The following is a 22551-nucleotide window of genomic DNA, read 5'->3' as shown; positions in this document are numbered from 1 at the left end:
AACCAAACTTTTCATATTATCATATCATGATCTTAAAATACTTCTCTAACTAAGGGAACTCGAAAAATCCCAATCGGATTTGTGTATACAAGTTTCGCTTCATTTCAGCCAAAATTTTTTGCTATAACACACAAATTTTAGGTGAAATTTGAAAGTTCTTATTTTTTAACCAAACTTTTTCTGCAACGTACAATCGCAGAAGATGACTCGATTCATCCTCTCTACGTCGACTCTCGTCCTTCTCTAGCTTGATCAGTAAGTGGAAAAAGCCCCTCAACATAAACCCCCACACAAGTATCAACCTTAGGTATATCACGAATTTGTAGCTTCCTACCACTTTCTTTCTTAAAGTCGTACATAATCAATGAATTCTCGTACACCATAAGATCATGCGATTTTGTAGAGAAACCAATATGTGACAATATGGTCGAATATGGCATGGAGATTCTTATTTTAGTCCAAGACTCACTCGCTCTATATTCTTTCATGACCCAAAACTCATCATATGTTTGATGAGTGCCACTTAGCGTTATACATAAGCAATCTCTAAACACTCCCAGTATTGTTGAACAAGTATCAGCGATGGGTGGGAGTTGAATTTCGCAAAACTCCTCCTCTGCTAATAGAAAAGTTAGAATCACTGATCTATTGCCAACTCCAAAAGCTTTCCCCGCCGACCAATGAATAGCTCCATTGAAAGAAATCCCTTGATGATAATCAGGACAGTATTGAGTGTCGTACTCTATCTGTCGCCAAGAATCAGTTTTCAATCTATAGACACTGAATACGATTCTCATGTCACAGTACATCTGCCCGTCAACCACCTTATACTCATTGGTCGAGTAATCAAATCCAAGTCCACATATGCTCAAGGTAGCACGCATCCTGATAGCAGGGCTAGGTCTCCACGTCGGTGTCTTGGATACTTTCTTCATCTGCCTGGTTGCAGGGTTAACCAAATAAATCCCTTTCTTGGTATAGCACAACAACAAGTTATTACAGAAGTAGATGAAAGGAAGCCAAGGAGGTTTATGTTGTTGCTCTGGATCAAATTCTTTCCGAACAAAATCGAGCTCGGTGGCTGTTACTGAACCATGAGGATTATCTGCATGGTTGAGAAACTCATCTAGGTCCATAGAGTAAAGGCCACGACTTGCAACGTTAGATATGACTCTTCGTCTCCGAAAGAATACCTCTTTATCCTCGAGGGCTTTCTTGGCGTGCAGTGCAATGAACTTGGTGTTGAAGATTAGAGAACGCCAGGGCTTTGATACGCACCTGAAGCGGCATAAGGACTTGACTGGTAACCTTGAAAGAATCTCAACTATGATGTCGGCAGGAAGAGGGAATCGGTGCCCCGCAAGCTCGCCATTGGCTTCCATCTATTTTGTTTTCTTTACTCTTATATATATGCTACAAAAGCTAGCTTAGCTTGAGAGAGATAAATTTATAACTCTAGCTATTGTGTTAGAAGCTAGCGGATCGATGTGGTTTTTATAGTTAAAGTCATCGATCCTAGCATGATCGAATTATACGCGGAAATGGATATATATCCAAGTCAGAAAGGGATCTCCATATATGTAACTTTATCGATTCATATTAGAACCGGGAATCCACCTGCAATTTGGCATCCAAAAATAATTAAAAAGAGATGTATGTTCTAGGATGTTTTACATCCTTCTAGATATTCTTTATGTGTGTCTTGGTCTTATGTCAACAAGATAAGTAGTTAGACTAGATCTATGTATTCATTATCATTACCATATTGGTATTGTGTAATACCATATATAAAAGGCTCATATCAATTAATAAGATATCCATCTTTCACGATTCTCTATTCTCAAATCTCTCTCACTAAACTACGCTATCAGTTCTTGGCTCAACCCCTGAGCTAATAGTGTTTCCAAAACCCTAAAAACAAAAATAGTTTTTTTTCACAAACCAAAAGCCTGCCTTGGCCCTGACACCATCGTTGCTCCCGACCGCCGCTTCCTGGTCGTCAGCTCTGCTTTCTTTTCTGGTTTCGTCCGATCAAGCTTTAGATCAAGAAATCCGAGTTTTTCGAAGAAATTTTACGGTATGTTTTAAACCCTAAACTCTTCAAAGTTCAATAAACTCGGGGGAGATAAAGTGCTTTCTCCTCTTCTTCTCCTACATTCTATATATGCTTGGGTCAGTGTATTTGCAGGTTTAAATCCTGAATTTCCTCCCCGGGTCCAAATTGTGTTTGATCAACTTTGGTTCTTTTTTTTGAAGGTGTGTTTGATCACCTTCACATAGTTTTTCCGGGTCGCGTTTGATCGACTCCGGATACTTATACCTTAGGGTCGTGTATGATCAACCCTAGAGAGACAAAGCAAAAATAATGAAAGCATCATATTTGAGTATCCTTCGGGTCTCTATAAGAAAACTAATACGACTAGTTCTCTCTCATATGCAGATGGAAAAAGACATCAAATTTGATGTCCTCGACGTCCATGGTACTGAGTACCATCGCTGGGTCTTGGATATTGAACATACCTTCATTGCTAAGGATCTGACTGAGACCATATTCCCCTATCCAACTCAGAAACCGTCTCATAAGAGAACAAAATCTCAGGCGCTTATGTTCCTCTGTAAGCATATCGATCCCACACTGCGCAGGCAGTATCAATCGAAGCATGATCCAAAAGATCTGTGGGATGCACTGGCTGAACGTTTCAACAATATTAATTCAACTCTACTCCCAGAATTACTTGCTCGATGGGATGAAATCCGACTATTGGATTACAAGCGGGTTGATGACTTCAACAAGGATATGCTTTGCCTAAGCTCAACTGAGCTCATGTGGAGTCGAGAAAAGTGATGCAGACATGATTAACAAAACTTTCTCGACCTTCCCTACTGCTGCAAAGATCCTAATGAACCAATATCGACTTGAGTTCCAAAATAAGAGGATTGATTACGTGCATTTATATTCACGTAGTTACTACTTTAACACTAGGATTTAGCTAATCTTTAAGTTAATTAATATGTAATTAATCTATTTTTATTTATTTGTAGGAAATAAGCTGAAATTTGGATTTCGGATAGAAAATGGTGACATTTGAGCAAAATTGGAGCACATGGATTTGAGCGGAAATTAAAGAGAACTGGAGATTTGTTAAGCTAATTAATTAATTAATTGATCATTGTATGATTAATTGAGGTGAACAAATCTTGTGCAACCGTGCAGCACCAAAACTTCATCCCTTTTGGTCCTCTCCTCCATTCAGTTCGCGACATGTGGCGCCTCTACCCTCTCATCACAATTAAGCCACAAACCCAGCCAACCCTTTACATATATAAGATCTCATTCTCACAGGAAGGGAAGACGAGTGACACACAGAGGAGAAGAGAAGGCAACCACGCACAATGAAGGGAAGGGCTCTGCCCTTTCCCCGTCAAGTCACCACTACTCCACTCATCACCTTCCCATTCCATCCCTTCATCTCTTCATTTTAGTTAGTTTTCTTTTGAGAATTCAAGAAGAGCTCACCTACAAGCATCAAGGCTTCATCACCACAAGGGAGATTCAAGATTGGTAAAGAGAGGAAGCTTAATTTTAAGTGGGTTCATAGTTGCTTGTAGCAATTTGTGAATCTAGCTTGTGTTCCTCTCTTCTCTAACCCTTCTCTTAACTTCTTATGTATTTGATGATGTATTTGTTTATGGGTAGTGAGTGATTCTATTTTGGGAGTTAGGGTATTAAAGCCCTAAACTCATTTTGTATAATGTTGGTACTTTGATTGATATAAATGCAATTTCCATTGTGTATGCCTTGAATCCGAATGTGTTGGTCCTTAGAAGCATGTTTCTAGGCTTTGTCACCCTTGAGATAATGTTGTAGACAATTTGATGGATAGATTGATAAATTGACAACTTATTAATCTTGTGCATCTAGGATTTGAAGTGTGGTAACCATTAGTTAGCTTAATTATAGCTAAGCTTGCTTGGGTCTCTATTATCTTGCACTCTAGGCCTCTAATTTGGATGTTACGGCCTTAACCGGCATAATGCTCATGTTAGAGAGTCGATTGTGGCCTTAACTGACATAATCGATACACCGAAAGGATAATTGGTCTAGTAGCCTTAACCAGTATTAGATACGAGACTTGACACAATAGGATTTGCATTTGTGAAATTGGTATCAATGTTTGCATATGAGTTCATGTGGATCACCCGACACTCCCATGTTCTCATAATTCTCTAGTTCATTAGTTAGTAGTTTATTTCTCATTTTGTTTGTCGTCAAATCAGTTAATTTCTCATTTTCGATTCATTGTAGATAACCATCACTAGGCTTCTAGGTTTGATTAGGCTTTCACTACGCCAATAAGTGCAACCAACGACACTTTTCACACAATGGGGTGGAATAGTAGAGTTATATAAATTTCAAAAATGCTTCATACAACATCCAGAAATTGTCAGGCATTGTGTGGATAGTCTGAGATTATTCCAAATTTTTTTTTCCTTAAATCAGTACAACACTTTGAACAATATTTTGTTGTGTGAATGAAGATAAAAATGAAGCCTATTTTGCTTCTAACCCAGCTCTAGTTTGACATATAACTGGGTTTCATTACACAACAGTGAAATAAATAAATGTTGTGTGAATGTATAAAATTTAAACTATCACACAATACTTTTTATATATCTGTTGTACGATATATTTCTCATGCCAGGCTGCGCACTTCTAGTTTTCAAATTGCTCTTACATCCTCAGAAAACCTAAATTTTTTATGAAGGATATCCTAAGTGGTGTTGATGTAACAACGGAACAATCAAATTTGTTGTGTGAGAATATAGTATTTTCAACAGTCACACAACGACTTTTTAGTTTTGGTTGTATAATGTATTTTCATGTCATGAAGCATTTCTCTTACATTTAACAAAACTACTTAAGTTATTCATCTCACAACAATCAACTAAGAAATGTTGTGTGAAGGTATAATTTTTAAATATATTACACAAGTGTTTTTAATACTACGTTGTATGTATCGTAACCCCTAACCCCTAAAATACCCTAAACCCTAAAAAACCCTAATAGTTAAAGCCAAATTTCCTGTTGTAGTGCCACAACAGTTGTTTTAATACTGATGTGTGATGTAAAATTAAGAATTAAATTCAGTTTACCCCCTTGTGGTTTGGGGGTGACTTCATGTTAGTCCTTACACTTATTTTCATCAGTTTACCCCTTGAACTCTTCAATTTCTGTCTGCCGTGCCCAAATTCTCATACTCCGTTTGAATTGACCTTTAATTATCAGCAGTTAAGGTCCGATTTGGACAGATAAGGTCCGATTTGCCCAAATTCTAGATACGGGCCTTACAGTTAAGGTTAAAATTATCAGCAGTTAACGTCCGATTTGGACAAAATATAAGACATTGGTCACGCTTGAGGAAAATTCAAAAGTTTGAGGGGTAAACTGATGAAATTGAAAGTATAGGGATTAACATGAAGTTACTCCCAAACCTCATGGGGGTTAAACTGAATTTAATTCTAAAATTAATATTGTTGAATTTATGGTTGACCGAGATGATCGATACCCAAACGTTACCGAAAATTTGTGAATTTTGTTACACTACTATACTTCACTGTCATAATTATATCTAACCGTCGAATTTTCATGATTTTAATCCTAAACATCTAGATCACAATCAACCTACTAATGAGGTATAACTTGTTTACTATGTTGCACATAATGTGACATAACATATGTAGTACATATTATATAAAGTGTGTTTATCTAGAGAGACACTATTGAGGAAATGAAATTTTGAAAATCGAACCGTATAGACATGTTTACGATATTGAAACATGATTGTGGTAGAAATCTTATCAATTTTTAGTATTATATGGGCGTCGATCAACGCGGTCAACCTTTTTTACACTCTCGTTTCATTATGAGGAGCCAAATCATCAGGAGATGATTATCATCAACTTTTTACATGAGTTCATACACGATAACACTATGAGAGTATGAGTGTCGATAGAATCAATAAAGTCAGTAACAATATTGCAGTTCAGCATGTTTTTTGTGTAATTACAATGGTCAAATTATGGTTGATCACAAGTCTTCCATATTCAAACAACCCTTAATATTTTGTTGCGTTGTCAAATTGTGAGAGTGAAAACTAGCGGGAAATCTGCTGCTCTTACAAATTTGGTTGGGTATTTAAGCTTCTAGATTTAAACAACCATAATGATATTATGCGTTGTGTGATTTTAAGAGTGAATAGTACTCAGACAACCATAATGCTACTATACGTTGTATGACTATAAGAGTGAAAAGTACTAGCGGGAAATCTCCCGCTTTTACAATCTTAGATGAATATATAACACACTCTCTTCAGACGACAAACTTGGTTTGTTGCGTTATTTAATGTGTTAATGTTTTAAGAGCATCTCCAACAACATTGATAAGTTGAAAAAAAAATAGAGATTTATCAATTTTTAAATGAATCTTTCCTCCAGCAGTATACTTAAGAAGTTGATAAATTTAGAAATTGATAGAAAAAATTGGTAAATTTATCAATCTTGGGGAGACAATTAACTAAAACTTAGCTAATGTATACAATTTAGCAATACTGCTGGAGCAAAAGTTTAAAAATTGCTATTTTAAATCTAAATGTTGACAAATCTAGTAATAAATTTAACAAAAGAAATACTTAAAAAAAAAACACTAGCCTCTTAATTGGACATTCCCTAAGCCCTTAATTGGACATTCATTTAAAGGTAAAATTCTGTATAGTCCCTATAGGTTAGGTGTTTCATCCCTTTAGTCCTTGAACTTTTAAATTAATCTGTTTAGTCCTTGAACTTACAATTTTCAGTCCAATTAGTCCTTTCTGCTAGAATATTTTGTTATCTTTGCTTTCTGTGTTAAACAAAAATAGACGGAGCATGGTGGACCTTGAATTTTGAATTTGTTTATATTTAGTATTCTACAAATATTAAATCTATCATTCTACTCAAAGGTAAACAGTTAAATTTTATCATCAATAGGAGAATCTATTGCTACTCGACTAGAATTTTTAGCAGAAACTAAATTATCTTTTAAAGAATTGCAAGAAGAAAGAAGAAAATTTAGAAAACTAAAAGAAAAAAGAGACAAGCATCCTAGAAGTACTAAAAATTACTGTGATATTATTTTCCAATTACAACGAAGAATATACGAGTCAAGAGAAGAAATTGAAGTTCTTCAAGAAACATTTGAAGAAGATCAAAAACCTCTTAATATTTTGAGCATCGGTTAGATCCGCCATAGCTGGTATCAGAGCCTGCTTGTCTCAAAAGCAGGTAAAAGAAAAAGGCTTATGCCACAGAGTTGGCTTCTCTTAACCAAAAAGAGAGAATCCAAACTTAAAAATTATCAATCTTTTTGTACTACAAAAGAAGGAACTGACAAGTGGGAAGCGTGCTTTCATTCAAGGCACATTCAAGAAAATCAGTACTCTATTGAATACGTTTGTAGAGTATTAAATACGCTCTACGATGAACATATTCATCTCCAAAGAGAAATTGGAGTAGAAGAGCTTGATCCAGCAAGACCAAGCTTAATCGAGTTCCTAGAACATTTATCTAAGGATAAGACTTTTGATAAGATTTCAGATCAACTCGAGAGATTTAATCTATGTATAAATTAACTTGAGGAAATAAATTCAAAAATTGCCAGGCTTGAAATCAAGTTAGATTACCTCAAAGAAAAGAAATATCTAATAGATATTGAAAGAAAGTTAGTTCGCACTGAGAATCTTGCAAACAACATTCATCAACAAGCAGTGGAACTAAGAGAAACTTAGGAAAACCTAAAAAAGCTTTTAGAAACTCTTATCTCCAGAATATGATGAATCAAAGAGTAGATCTAAAAGTAAGACAGGAAGATGTTAAAGCTATTGGCTTTCATCGTCCTACAGAAAAACTTGCTAAAAATGTGGAAACAATAATTCATCAGCAGAATTATAATACCGCTTATCTCCAAGAGATAGGTACTGACCTTGAAATTCAATTTCGAGAGTTACATAACAGAATCTCTAGTATGCAGAAGATTGTAGAGAAGATGAAGGAAGGAGAAAGCTATGAAAGAATAGATGAAGAATCACTAGCTTAAAATGTAGCTAGTAAAATTATCATAAATTCTCCACCCCTACCAATGGGAGAAAGTAGGCTAAGGTTTAGTGAACCAAAGCTACTTGAATGGAAATCATCAAAATCTACAACCAAGAGAGATATGAAGATGCTGAGTAGAATTCTTAGTAAAAGGAAAGTTCCGATACAATTAATAAACGCTCAAGAATTTGAGTATAATGAAATCGAATCTAGTGTGTGAGAAGCATCTGCTCCTAGATTTAGGTTCAATGAGATATATAAGAAATGATTCTTATCATGGATTCTCACATATTCAAGATTCTTGAATTAACTGTTCCAGCCACAAGTGGAGAAACAGATATCAAGTTGATAACTCCAAAGGAAGTAAGTGAAGCTTTCCAGAAAAAATATTTCTATATGCATATAGGTGCAGTACAAGTAGGAATAAAGCTCTTAGCCAGAGATGGTATTGACTGTTCTGTTCTATGTGTCCTACAAGACGATAGAATAACAGATTTTAAGAAAAGTCTGTTAGGAACAGTAGAAGCTTCTTTGTGCAACCAAGTTGTATATTTTAATGTATTTCCAAATTTCACAACGCATCTTAGGGATGCTGCTCACTGTCTAAGATTGAGAATCAAGACAGATGGGATTTCTATGAAAAAAGGAATGATAGAACTAGCGATAGATTATCGAATCTATTATAAGTTGATGAGCTCAAATGTGACCCCTAATACCAGGTTTCTAAACAGCCTTGGAATTAATACATCTGTTCTTACCAACCCAAAAAATAATTCTCAGCAAAAGCATGTCACAAAATGGCATTAAGTAACATTCTCAAGAGAATGGAATCTAACCCCTCCTGTCAAACAGCTTGAAAGCTTCAATGCTTCAATTTATGTAGACATGGGAGGAAAGATAAGTTTGCAGTTTCATAGGCATTCATTCGCTAATTATGAAGAAGCCAGTACCTCTGGAACTAAATCAGTTTATAATGAGGAATCCTTTAAAGAAGAGGATTCTAAAAGGCCTATTCATAGATTCATATTTCATACATTTTTATACCCTTAAATGCATGATTTTATGCTTAGTTCTTGTCAATTGTGAGTCATTTACTTGGTTTTTACATTTTGTAGGTCAAGTTGGAGAAAAAGAGAATTTGGAGCTAAGTGATCCAGAAACTGCCTTGTTGTGCGTCAACTTTGAGGATGAAGCTGTACCTGCTCACAAGGAATATGGAGGCGAGCCATACACCATTGGAAAGCTACGGATGTTAGCTTTCTGAGGAATTTTGTGGAAGTGGATTTGCATTTTTCTAGAGCAAGTTATGAAGGTTTGAGTGAACGCAGCGCGTGGAGGTAGATTCTGACGAATTTTGTGTTTCTTCTCATGATTCCAATTTGTGAAGCCCAAGTCCATCAATCTTAATACTACAAGGAAAGGGGCTGAACATGTTCACATATTTGGAAGGTTACTCTTGCATTGACAATAATAACCTTGTGTTATTTAGAGAGAAGAAAGCAATTCCATGTTGGACAAGGAGAGTCCGAAAAGCCCAAATCAATTGGGATTTCAAGGGGAATAAAAGAAAAACCTTTAGGACGTTAAAAGAGGAGGAGATACAGCAGAGAGACGCAGCAAGAACGCAGCAGAGGAAAAGAAGAACAGAGTCTCACCATCGCTCAACCCGAGTTCCTATCTCTTCCATTGTTTCTTTCATGCTATCTTTAATTCTAGTCATATTTTCTTTATCTATGAATTTCTAAACTTCTAGCTAGGGCTGAGATGAAACCCCTACTATGATTACTCTATTTCTTTAGTTGATTTGCTTTTGAATTCATGGATTGCTATGTTAAATTCTCAATCACCGTTTCAATGGAACTTTTATTCAAAATCTTTGCTCGGGATCAATTAGACCTAGGTTTTGTTTATTAGTTATTTGGTTTGAAAATAAGAGGCTTGATCAAGAGTAGATGTTTTCTAGGGTTCCAAAGGATTTATTTAATCTTGTGATTAGAGAGTTGTAAGTTAAGAATACAAGTGCTTGATCATAGTCGATATTCTTGTTTACATGATTTCCTAATTCTTTTATGCTTAATGGAGTTGAACATGTTTTACTTAAACCTGATCATAACGTGAAGTAGATTATAGTTTGACTACTTGAGTTCTATACGGGATCAATAAGTTAGAATTCATTGGTTAGAAGAACTTTGGCATATGTCTCGGATCAATAAAGCTTATGTACAGAAATCTTTAGCATGCAATCTAGGGAATTCAATTGCTATCAACTAGAGATGAGGGTAGGAGTATTAGGTGGTGGATTCAATGCTTTAGAATCTTTATAATCTGTTCTTAAACTCTTAGAAATTTCATTGTTATCTTGTCTTTAATTTCAGATTTATTACTTTTTATTTTCTGTTTTCAATCCAAACATCATAAAAATCAGTGTGTTCATCTCATTAGGTGTAGTATAACTGACATAATAAGTTGTTCTAATCAATCCATAGAGGGAACGACCTCGTGCTTGCACTTCTATTCTATTAGTGGTTCGTGCACTTGCGAGTACTATATTAAAACATATAACACTTATGAGAATGTTCCAAGCAAGAGAATTAAGAGAATTATATGCACAAGCTGAGACTTGTGATTCCCCAGAAGAACTAGAGAAAATCATGAATGAAATTTCTCAAGTTCAACTTGGAAAGAAAAAGAGGAAGATTCTTCCTTATCAAGCAGCAAAAGAAGAACCAGAGCCGTCAGGAGTGTCGATGGGCACAGATGGTGAAAGGCAGACTCCTCCAGAAAGTGGGCATACTGTAATATAGACATCACCAACAATCCTACAAAGATTATTCGTGAAAAGAATATCAAGCTTCCAAAAGGACAAGCTCCTACAGGAAGATATAGAGAACGAAGTTCTCAGAAGTATATCCCTACAGAACCTAAATGGGGACAGTCAGTGTCCGAAAGAGGGGTTTATCTGGATCTGGACTAGGTAGGAGATAAAAGAAAGACAATAGACAACTAGGTTGCTAGTCTAAAGCTAACTCAGGCTCTAATGTTATCCAAATATGCCTACGAGGAAGCTCATGCATATTATGAGTCTACCTTAACCGGAATAGTCCAGAAATGGTACCAGTCCTTCAAAAGAAGTTCTCAATGGACTGATTGGGCAGCAAAAATGGCTCAAACTAATAGTCCTTTAGATTTTGCAGTGCCTATCTACACGCAATTCTGCGGCGATGTCACGGGGCATAGTGAGCAATCTAAAGAAAGAGCAAAAACAAATATTCAAAAATTGAGTATTTGTAACATGAGGTATTTTGAAGAATACACCAATGAGTTTCAAAACTACTACTGCACTATCGAAGACATTGAAAATAATGATCTCATCAGAACTTATTACAGAAAATTGCCAGACCCTGGAATGATGCAATGACACAATTATTGGAAGAGAATCCCCTTCAGTACTTTACTGTAGGAGGAATTGCAGAAAGAGTTAGGGATCTCCTAAGAAAACAATGCACGGAGAACAGAAAATCCAAAATGGCCAAGAAACAACTTAGAGGAGTTGAGAATATGTGTCTAAAAATATTGGATACTCCAATACAATGGGGATGTCATATTCCTACAGAAAGAAAGCACTGAAAGAAGTTCTCTGACACCAAGTATGATAAAAAATTTGCTTCTAAAAAGAAGTATATGTCAGGACCTACCCCGGATTTCCCCTTGAAATCCGAGATAAACCCTGCGGGACCCACCTCAAGGGAAATTATACCAAAATTTTGCATAACCTCTCTTGAAAATGGGTAACCCTACCTAAAAGAAAAATCACCAACAACCCAAACACTTCTAAAACAATTTAATCCACATCTTTTGGAGCCATTTGCTCCCCCAAATAATCATCCACCACCTCAACAAAAGTAATAATTCAAAATAATTTCATGAATTTAAGTTCTCATACAAACAAACCAAATGAATCTTTTCCATCACTCCTACGTGGAGTCATAAGCTCTAAACACACATCAATACAAAATCATTTAAGACATCCCATGGTTATCAGAACAACTACTAGGAAACAAGAAAATACACAAGTAGGTTAAACAAGTAACCTACGAATGAAAACTGGAAGTGGTGGAAAATATGACTCGCCTCCTACACTCGCCGAACCGAACTCTGCAGACTGAGCATTTAAAAACGAAAGGCCCAGGGGAGAAGCATTTAAAACGTTAGAGTGAGTGGACAAAATAAATAATAAAAATACGGACTTAATGATAGAGCATTGAAATCAATTTAATGCTTTTCCCATATTTTCCATTGAGAAAATATTTATGCATGCCATTCTTAGAAATCTTTCCGAAAATAATTAGAGGCAACAAGAATGAACCAATCCCATTGGTTCCCAATAAATCAATAAAATATGGGGAATAGGTTTCACCATAACTATGAGCCTCCCAGGCTATAATAGCGTCCCACGCTAAGCGCTCTACTCACATATGATGAGGACCGCTAAATAATGGCTAGCTAACAATAAATATATATATATATATATACCAATCGGTTGTCTCCCAGGCTATAATAACGTCTCACGCTACGCGCTCTACTCACATATGAAGAAGACCGCTAATAAGGCTATAATAGCGACTCACATATGATGAGAACCGCTAATAAGGTTAGCTAGCAATAGTCAATATAAATCAACCCTTTTATGGTGAAGTAAAATAATAAATGATCAAGAATACCACTTCCCCAAAAATAATATAAATCACTTGACATGTCCCACATGTCAAATAAAATGAGCAAGAGAGTTTCCGAAAGATAAATGGAACTCATTAAATCCAATGAAAAATAATAAAACTCCAATATGCTCATGACACATTAAATCTCCAATATGCCTTTTAAATTAATTAAACTTAGAGCATGCATAACTTTCAAATCAAGGGTCCACTTACCGTGCTCGGCTATGCCTGCCGACGACCCGAGGCTTCCTCCAAATGATCTTCCTCACGTCTTGAACAATAAATAATTATTAAACCTCCAGACTAGAATAAAACTTTAATAAAATTTCCGAAATAAAAAGGAAGCCTATAATTTCATTTCTCTTGCCCAACTTCTCCACTTAAAACCTAATGAGGCTCACAGTTCTCCGCACTTACCGAAAGCCATAATTTAACCTTTTCAGACTTTAAAACCTGCTAAACCGACTGCCGGATTTCCATTCGAATAACCGCATAAATCCTTAATCATTGATAAATCTCAAACCTTAACAAATCTCCTCCAAAAATTCCAAACTATACTTCATTAAACTCCTCTCATGAAAACAAACCCAAAATCATGAAAAACTGACCCTAAGGGGTGGCGGTGCCGGCCGGCTGCCGTATTCCGGCGACCTCCAATACTTCTCAAATTTTAACAGAATAATCTTCTCATCATGCACAACAACTTTCATAACTAGCACTTAGTCCAATTCTAAGGCTAACTAGGGTAATTGAACCAAAACTTCCATAAATCCTTAGAACTTCAATTATACATTTCACCCTAACAAGATCGAATTAGACTAATTCCTTTTAAGGGATTACTCACCTTGATGAGGGCTACAAGATGAGCCAAAAATCCCGACCTATGGTGGCCGGATGTGGGAACTCCGGCGAAGAACTATCCAGCGTCTCCGGCGAGTTTTCTCCTCTCCGGCGGCACTACAGTCTCGGACACTAGGCCGGGGAGAGAGAGGAGGTGGCGGGGGTCCGAACTGGGGGTGGAGTGGCGGCTGGTGGCTGGCCGGACGGCGGCAGGCCACGCTGGGGAAGTCCGGCAGAAAAGAGGGTCTCGGGGGCTCGGGGAGAGAAGAGGGAAGGGAGAGAGAGAGTGAGTGAGTGTGGGCTGCTCCACACCCGGTCCAAATAACTTAAACCCAAAAAAATTATACCCACTAAATATTTACCCCCTTTTACCATCTCAAAATTTACTCTTTTAATTAATAACTTCCTCCTGCTAACTCCGATTTCAACATATAACATGTCTACGAACTCGTAATAACGTCCTCTACGACTTTCATGAAGAAAGTTTTCCCAAATTCCAAACGGAAGAAAAAGTCAACTCTAAGGTCCTTAAGTAGTAAACGGTTACTCAACACGGTAAAATACCAAAATAATACTAAAGTAAATAACCATAAAATAAATAACTTAAGAACCGGGGTGTGACAGTATAAGTTCAGGAAAATGCCTGAATATAAGTAAGAACAATCTTCTCAAACTTCTCCTAGAATGAGATTTTTCAAAAGAAAAAAGAAGACTAATTCTTCTTCGAGAGAAGTAAAGAAATGCAGATGTTGGTTTTGCAAGGCAGAGGGACATTATGCAAATGAGTGTCCTAAAAAGGACAAGAGATCTTCTAAAGCCTTAATTGCTGAGTATGATGAAGCGATAGAGTCTGCTAATCTAAAAGGCTTTGAAGTCGCATATTCTGATGAAGAGAATGAATCAATATATTCTCTTGAGTACCCATCAGATAGTGAGACAAAAAGTGCTTTAGAAAATTCTTAAGAAGAAGATATAGGATCGTCCTATATTTTAATTGCAGATACAAAATTGGAAGGAAGAAAACACTGATATTATCAGTACCTTCCATCCCAATCCAGGAAGGTTTATTTGTGACTATTGCAAATGTGATGATAATAATACAATTCCCATGTACTATGAAGGTACAGGTGAAACTTATCATCGGGAATGTTTTATTGCAGAACTCAGAAGAAAAACCAAGGATAATGAAGCACATGTCCTGGTAGAAGAGGAATATAATGTTTTCCATAAAAAAGAAAAAGAAAAGAACCTTGAAGAGGACATTAAAACGATGAAGTTTGTAACTTCATTAAGCCAGAACAGGGAAATCAAGGAGTCTCTTGATTCTTTAAGTACCAACCCAATTCTGGGTCTAGCAAACGATAATCCTCTGGATTCATTAACTGCAGAGAGAAGGGTTAATCCTTTTACAGATTTACGTGATGCTCCAAGAGAGCAGGCGCGAGTAATGCCAGTCCAGACAAGCATATATAGTAATTATATTACTATAGGACTGAAGTTTCCCAATTACAAGAAGTATCATCTACATGCATTTGTAGATACTGGCTCAGGGTATAGTCTTGCTAAAAGATATGCAATCCCTGAAGAATTGGGAGGTGTTGTGACTTTGGGGAGCACGAAGGCTCCAGGAGTATAAGATTGAATTTGGATTTTTAGAAGTGTTTGTAGGTGTTGTATAAGGAAGGGTTGTCCATTTTCAATGGAGGTTATGCCGAATTTTCGGTAAATTTTCCTTGGAAGTGGTCCCCGCAGGATTTACTTCGGGTTTCAGGGTGAAATTCGGGGTGGGTCCTGACAATTAAAGTCAAAACAGAAAAGTCGAACACTGTGTTGCTGTGTACTTGTGTAGCTGTGTAGGTGGACTTTATGTTACTTCGATATTAATCATCTGAAGCTGCTGCATTGAGAGTGAATGAAACAGATTATGATCGTTTGAGATTTTGGTCGAGACTAATATGTTGGACTTTGATTGCAGGTTTATTCATCCTTCAAATATGCAGTAATGGTTGGAAAGCAAATTAGCACGTAAACCCTAAACCCTAAACCTTAAAGGCCTAAACCCTAAACCTATAATGATCTCAATTTTTAAATAGGGTATGTAATTTAATTGTTTTTATTTTTTTTTTTCTTTGTGTGTTTTATTTTATGGTTAAGAATTGATTATTCTTTGTGTGGAATTATCTGATTGGGGGGAAAAGAAACAGCTAGTCCCCTTCTAGAAGAACACGTTGCTTGCTCTTTGCCATTGATTTGTATCTCTCGACCATACACGTCCTCCTTCTTCCTTTTTTCCCGATTCTTCCTTCTCCTATTTCGTTCCAAACATCAATTCACTCACCCGAAAGCTTCAAAGAAAATCTACACTTCTCAGTAGCTTCAAAGAGTCGTTAGGGACACTGTCCAGGATTTGAAACTTCTTGTTTATCTCGTCCAACTCTAGTAAGTTTGAATCTCTCTCATCTTTTCAAACCCAGTTGTTCAGTTTCAGCTTTTCTAAAATTCGGGTACAAACTGTTGTAATCTTGTTTAGGTGGCTTGATTGCTTTGGGATTGTTTGGGTGCTTATATAGCGCGATTGCTTTTGGAGTTTTATTGCTTCTCTTGGGAGATTTTGGCTGTTGGTTTTCATATATTCAGGTAGGGAAAACAAACTTTTCTTTATAGCTTTGATTCTAATTTGATATGTAATTGGTGTGATTGTGTTAGAATGTCTTCTCTGCTATTCTTCCTTCTCTCAACCCTAAACCCTAATACCCTAAACCCTAAACCCTTAACCTCTAAACCCCGAATTACCCTAACCCCTAACCTCTAAACCCCGAATTACCCTAAACCCTAATTTACCCTAAACCCTAACCTCTAAACCCCGAATCACCCTAAACCCTAAAAAATTTACTTTTCACCACGACGTAAAAAATATTACTGTAAACTTCAGATTTACTTTCTTTCGATTCCGATTCGATCAGATCATATCAAAACACACTAATTGATTCAAATCAACTTCAACCTCCACCAAGAACATTACAACAAACCAAATCAAAATCCGATTAACCCAAATACTTAAATTTCATAAAGGTACCAAATCGAAAACCCAGAACACATCACAAAACCGAAGTCTGTTCCTCTCGATTGGAATTCAAGCTGTATCTCTTCAGTTTTGTGTTCGCAGTTGTTCATAAAATTCCCAGAAAACCAAATTGTTCATCGAGATCTGATATGGCGATCTCAAATCAACTTTCTAACTCAATCCAAATCAAATAATTACCAGCCGTATTCATCACAAAATCCAAGATTGAAGCTGTTTCTCTTCAATTTTGGGGTTCGTACATGCGTTTCTTAATTATTTCATCTGGGTTCGCAGTTGTTCATCTTCACGTTCCCAAGAAAAAAAAAAAAAAAAAAAAAAAAAAAAAAAAATTAACATCTAGATCTCATATGGCAACCTCCAATCAACCCGACTTGGCTTTTTCTGATGCACCAATACCTGCGCGCCCATGGTTTCCTCATATTACTTGATGTTTCTTATTGATGCCCGTCTCACCTTCTCAGTCAAGAGTCAAGAGGATGCCGCTTTCTCTTCTTATCATTCTCAAGGTTGGACAATGAGAGCTCTGCTTCCCCCCAATCTAATTCGTTTCGCTAACTTGCAATTTGAGCTGAATTTCAAGCTTTTTCTTTGCGAATTGGATCTGAATTGTTGCAGAGGCGCTTCGGGAGAGCAAGAGAGAAATGGCGAATGCTACTAGAGGTAATTAAGCTGTTGATTTTGGGGGTGATATGGTGATCTTTTTTTATCATGATCATGAGGTTTCATTCAGACCAATGTCTGTGTTTTGTGTGTTGATTATGATGGTTTATTGTAAGGTAACTGATTTGTGTGAGTTTTGGAGTGATTGCGGAATTGGGGTTTAGTTTTCGGATTGCATTACTTGAATAGACTGGATTAGATTTTGTGACTAGGTGGGTTAGAACTATGGAAGTACTCTTACTGGCCAGAACCAGTGTGTTTAGACATGAATAAGGGTAGTGTGGATGGAATATCATCGACTTGTTATGACACATTTGCATGATTCTGCTTATTTAGAATGGATCAGATTTGCGGTTAGGTCTGTTATTTATAGCTTGTTGATTTGTCCGGATGACTAGTAGTTTTCACCGGTACACACACATAGATATTCTGGATTGGATAGCATCAGCTTGTTATGACATGTTTCCCTGATTCTGCTTTAGTTCAATCTTTTGTGGTTTAGTGGTATTGCGAATTGTTTAGAAGGTGGCATCATTTTGAACATTTTATTTGCTTTTCATTCCCCTTGTTGCTACAGGGATAGAGAAGGAAATTGGAGCATTGTAATTAGAGATATGTCAAGAGCTTGCAGTAAACGCTCTTACTTGGTTAACATATCTTTGTTTTACTGGCTTTAGATTGAATATATTTTACTGTCCTGGCAGGAGAAGAAGCTTGTTGATGAGATAAAGAGAACTGCTAAAACAGGAAATGATGTATGTTCTCTGTTGTATTTGACTGTTATTTTCAGTACATGAATACTGAATGACATTGTATTTTGTCATAGTCGGTTGGTATAACCTTCAACCTTTTTTCGTTAAATTCTGCAGGGAGCAACTAAGATACTGGCCAGGCAGCTAATCAGGCTCAGGCAACAGATAGCTAACTTACAAGGAAGTAGGGCTCAAATGAGAGGAATTGCAACTCATACGCAGGTCGGCTGTCAACTCGCAATCTCTATATGACATTTATCCTGATTCAGTTTTTTGTGCTGGTCTGTTGTTGCGGTCTTAGTATAAAATTATCTTCCTGCAGGCAATGCCCGCCCAGTCATGAGTTGCAGCTGGCATGAAAGGTGCTAGTAAGGCGATGGCAGCTATGAATAAGGTTAGTCTGTAACATTCAACCATTTCTGATATAGTTTGCTGTTATAACTTTTAAGCAACAATATGTTGCAAGATTTTGAAACTGGCTCCAATGAGATGCATTAGTATAAAAGAAGCTCCATCATCGCTCATCACTCATGGAGCCAAGTCATCATTCTTCTTTCCCAAACAAAATATCTTCCCCGTGTAAATTAAGTCCAAGAGAATGTCCTTTTCCTATAGTGCTTCCCATTGTTCTAATGAGTAAATTTTCATGTCATGTTGCAGCAAATGGCTCCTGCAAAGCAAGATATGACTGTAAGATTTCTGGCACAAAATCATGTTCATATACTTTTGTTTTTTATGCAGATTATAACAGTTTAAACCTTGCACACTGAAATGATGTCCGACGCTATAGATGACGCCTTAGATAGTGATGAGGCAGAAGAGGAAACTGAGGAGCTGACAAACCAGGTGCGTCCCCTGCTAATTATTCTTTCTGGACTTTCAAGTCAGTATGGCTCTACTACACAAATTATCAGAAGCAAACGTAATGTTGATTTAGAACAAGTAACATCATTGTTGTTGTCCGCTGAATGTGAAATTCAGCTCAACAACAAATATGCACATTTACTCCACTTGCACCAAAGTTAGCTCAGGATGGCTCTCGGCATAGTTGCCGTTATGACATCAATTCTATTTTGCCGGTTCTTTCATTGAAATTGTGATCGAAACTCAACTTTGCCTATAACTGTAAAAGGACTCCTTTCATTCTGATTATTTTCTTACTGTTATTGTTTTAACAGAAAAAGGACACTATCACTACTGATTCTTTGTTTGAGTTGTTTGCAGAAGTTGCAGGTTGAAAGAATAATGAACAAACAAAGTGAAGCTATATCCTTTGTAGGATATTTTGTTATTAATTCTGTTTCTTGAATTGATTAAAGTCTGAGTAATGCAATGCAATGCTCTCAAGGATGCAGATATGTGTTATGGAATTTTCTGGACTTTGTTGATAAATATATATATACTGCTTGGTTGTTTTGGATGGTTTACATCAGTATCAAAGAAACTGGTTTATCCTTTGGTATGGTTTATTCAAATAACTGACTATGGACTGCTGTATTGATGACATAACCTGGTGGATTCATTGTGTCATTTGGATATTATATACTTGGCGGATTTAATGCCATGTACTCAACTAAACGTATTTGCATTGAATGATGTTTATAGGTTTCTAGATGTTATACCGTTTTGTTGAGTGATGGTGACTTTTCCGCTTCAAGAGGAATGATGGTGATTTCTTTTACCGCTTCGTGCGGGTAGTACTACGCCTTATTATGGGGCGTAGGGATAAGCAAGTAGGGATTGTGTCAGATTAGATATCAATTAATGCTCTTTGAACAAATAAGTGATCAATTATACCAATTGATCTAACAAACACACTCATTAAGTAAGATTAGATATCAATTACAATAAATTAACGAAATATGATCATTATGACGAACTATAATTAACATGTAAATGGACATGATCAAAAGTGTAATGTTCTTATACCTTAATGAGTGGAGATTTCATTATGATTTAATGCATTTTGTTATGATATTTCTTTTATATGATATATGTATATATATCGTTGTCAGTCTTAAATATGATTCCAAGTGTGGCTCCTTAGCTTACAACTCTCCCTTGACAAGAATTGAACACTTGACAACCCTTTGCTATAGCACACGTTTTTTCTGGTCCAAATTGAATGTTCTTATTTTTGAACTAAACTTTTTCTATTATTAAATCATCATTTCTAAGTACCTCTCGAGCTAACAAAACATGAAAATCTTAATCCGATTAGTGTATACGAGTTTCGCTTGATTTCGGCACAAAACCCTTTGCCATAGCACACGGTTTTTCTGGTCAAAATTGAATGTTTTTATTTTTCAACCAAACTTTTTCTATTATCAAATCATCATTTCTAAGTATCTCTAGAGTTGACGGAACACGAAAATCTTAATCCGATTAGTATATACAAGTCCCGCATAATTTCGGCCCAAAACCCTTTCCTATAGCACACGGTTTTTCTGGTCAAAATTAAATGTTCTTATTTTTGAACCAAACTTTTTCTATTATCAAATTATCATATCTAAGTACCTCTCGAGCTGACGGAACACAAAAATCTTAATCTCATTACTGTATACGAGTTTCGCTTGATTTTGGCCTCAAACCCCTTGCTATAGCACACAGATTTTCTGGTCAAAATTGAATGTTCTTATTTTTTACCAAACATTTTCTATTATCAAATCATCATATTTAAGTACCTCTCGAGCTGACAGAACACAAAAATCTCTTAATCCCATTAGTGTATATGAGTTCCGCTTGATTTCGGTCCATAAACTCTTGCTCTAACACACGGATTTTCTGGTCAAAATTGAATGTTCTTGTTTTTGAACCAAACACATTTTCTATTATCAAATCATCATTTCTAGGTACCTCTCGAGCTAACGGAACACGAAAATCTTAATCCCATTAGTGTATACGAGTTTCGCTTGATTTCGGCCCAAAACCCATTGCATAGCACACGGTTTTTCTGGTCATAATTGAATGTTCTTATTTTTGAACCAAACTTTTTCTATTATCAAATCATCATTTCTAAGTACCTCTCGAGCTGATGGAACACGAAAATCTTAATCCGATTAGTGTCTATGAGACTTGCTTGGTATCAGCCTAAAATCTCTTACTATAACACAAGCTTTTACTGTCAAAATTAAATGTTCTTATTTTTTAACCAAATTTTTTCTATTATCAAATCATCATTTCTAAGTACCTCTCAAGCTGACAGAACATGAAAATCTTAATCTGATTAGTGTGTACGATTTCCGCTTGGTATCAACCTAAAACCTCTTACTATAACACACGGTTTTTCTTGTCAAAATTTAATGTTCTCATTTTTGGAACCAAACTTTTTCTATTATCAAATCATCATTTCTAAGTACCTCATGAGCTGACGGAACACGACAATCTTAATCTCATTAGTGTATACGAGTTCCGCTTGATTTCGGCCCAAAACCCCTCGCTCTAACACACGGTTTTTCTAGTCACAATTGAATATTCTTATTTTTGAACCAAACTTTTTCTATTATCAAATCATTATTTCTAAGTACCTCTCGAGCTGACGGAACACGAAAATCTTAATCCGATTAATCTATACGAGTTTCGCTTGATTTAAGCCTAAAACTCCTTCTTATAGCACACGGTTTTTCCAGTCATAATTGAATATTCTTATTTTTGAACCAAACTTTTTCTATTATCAAATCATTATTTCTAAGCACCTGACATAACACGAAAATATTAATCTGATTAGTGTGTATGAGACTTGCTTGGTATTAGCCTAAAACCTCTTACTATAACACACGTATTTTTTTTGTCAAAATTTAATATTCTTATTTTTCAACCAAACTTTTTCTATTATCAAATCATTATCTCTAACAACTTCTCGAACTAAGGAACCCCAAAATTTCAATTGGATTAGTGTATAGGAGTTCGGCCTGATTTCGGCCCAAAACTCCTTGCTATAGCACACTGTTTTTCTGGACAAAATTGAATGTTCTTATTTTTGACCGAAACTTTTTCTATTGTCAAATCATCATCTCTAAGAACTTGTCGAACTGACGGAACTCCAAAATCTCAATTGGATTAGTGTATACGAGTTCGGCTTGATTTCGGCCTAAAACGGCTTACTACAGCACACGTTTTTCTGGTCAAAATTGAATGTTCTTATTTTTGAACGAAAATTTTTCTATTATCAAACTATCATCTCTAAGAACTTGTCGAACTGACGGAACCCCAAAATCTCGATTGCATTAGTGTATAAGAGTTCGGCTTGATTTCGGCCTAAAACCGCTTGCTATAGTACACGGTTTCTCTGGTCAAAATTGAATATCTTACTTTGGAACGAATCTTTTTCAATTATCAAATCATCATCTCTAAAAACTTCTCGAAC

The 22551-nt window shown here is 36.2% G+C and overlaps 2 protein-coding genes and 1 pseudogene across 2 annotated transcripts; 2 read left to right on the top strand and 1 right to left on the bottom strand.

The window, feature by feature from the left end:
- Positions 1–221: 221 nt before the first annotated feature.
- LOC101296262 (F-box/kelch-repeat protein At3g06240-like) lies at positions 222–1382 on the bottom strand. Its single transcript, XM_004293203.1, has one exon. It carries the CDS (start codon positions 1380–1382, stop codon positions 222–224), a length of 1161 nt encoding a protein of 386 aa, XP_004293251.1.
- Positions 1383–2440: 1058 nt separating this feature from the next.
- On the top strand, positions 2441–2845 carry LOC101295979. Its single transcript, XM_004293202.1, has one exon. It carries the CDS (start codon positions 2441–2443, stop codon positions 2843–2845), a length of 405 nt encoding a protein of 134 aa, XP_004293250.1.
- A 5561-nt stretch (positions 2846–8406) lies between these two features.
- On the top strand, positions 8407–19423 carry LOC101295686 (annotated as a pseudogene).
- The last annotated feature ends 3128 nt before the right edge of the window (positions 19424–22551 follow it).

The sequence above is a fragment of the Fragaria vesca genome, linkage group LG2 (assembly GCF_000184155.1).
Source record: "Fragaria vesca subsp. vesca linkage group LG2, FraVesHawaii_1.0, whole genome shotgun sequence".
Classification (NCBI taxonomy): Eukaryota; Viridiplantae; Streptophyta; class Magnoliopsida; order Rosales; family Rosaceae; genus Fragaria; species Fragaria vesca.
The sequence above is the reverse complement of the archived record's forward strand: the minus strand, read 5'-3'. Positions and strand labels throughout refer to the sequence as shown.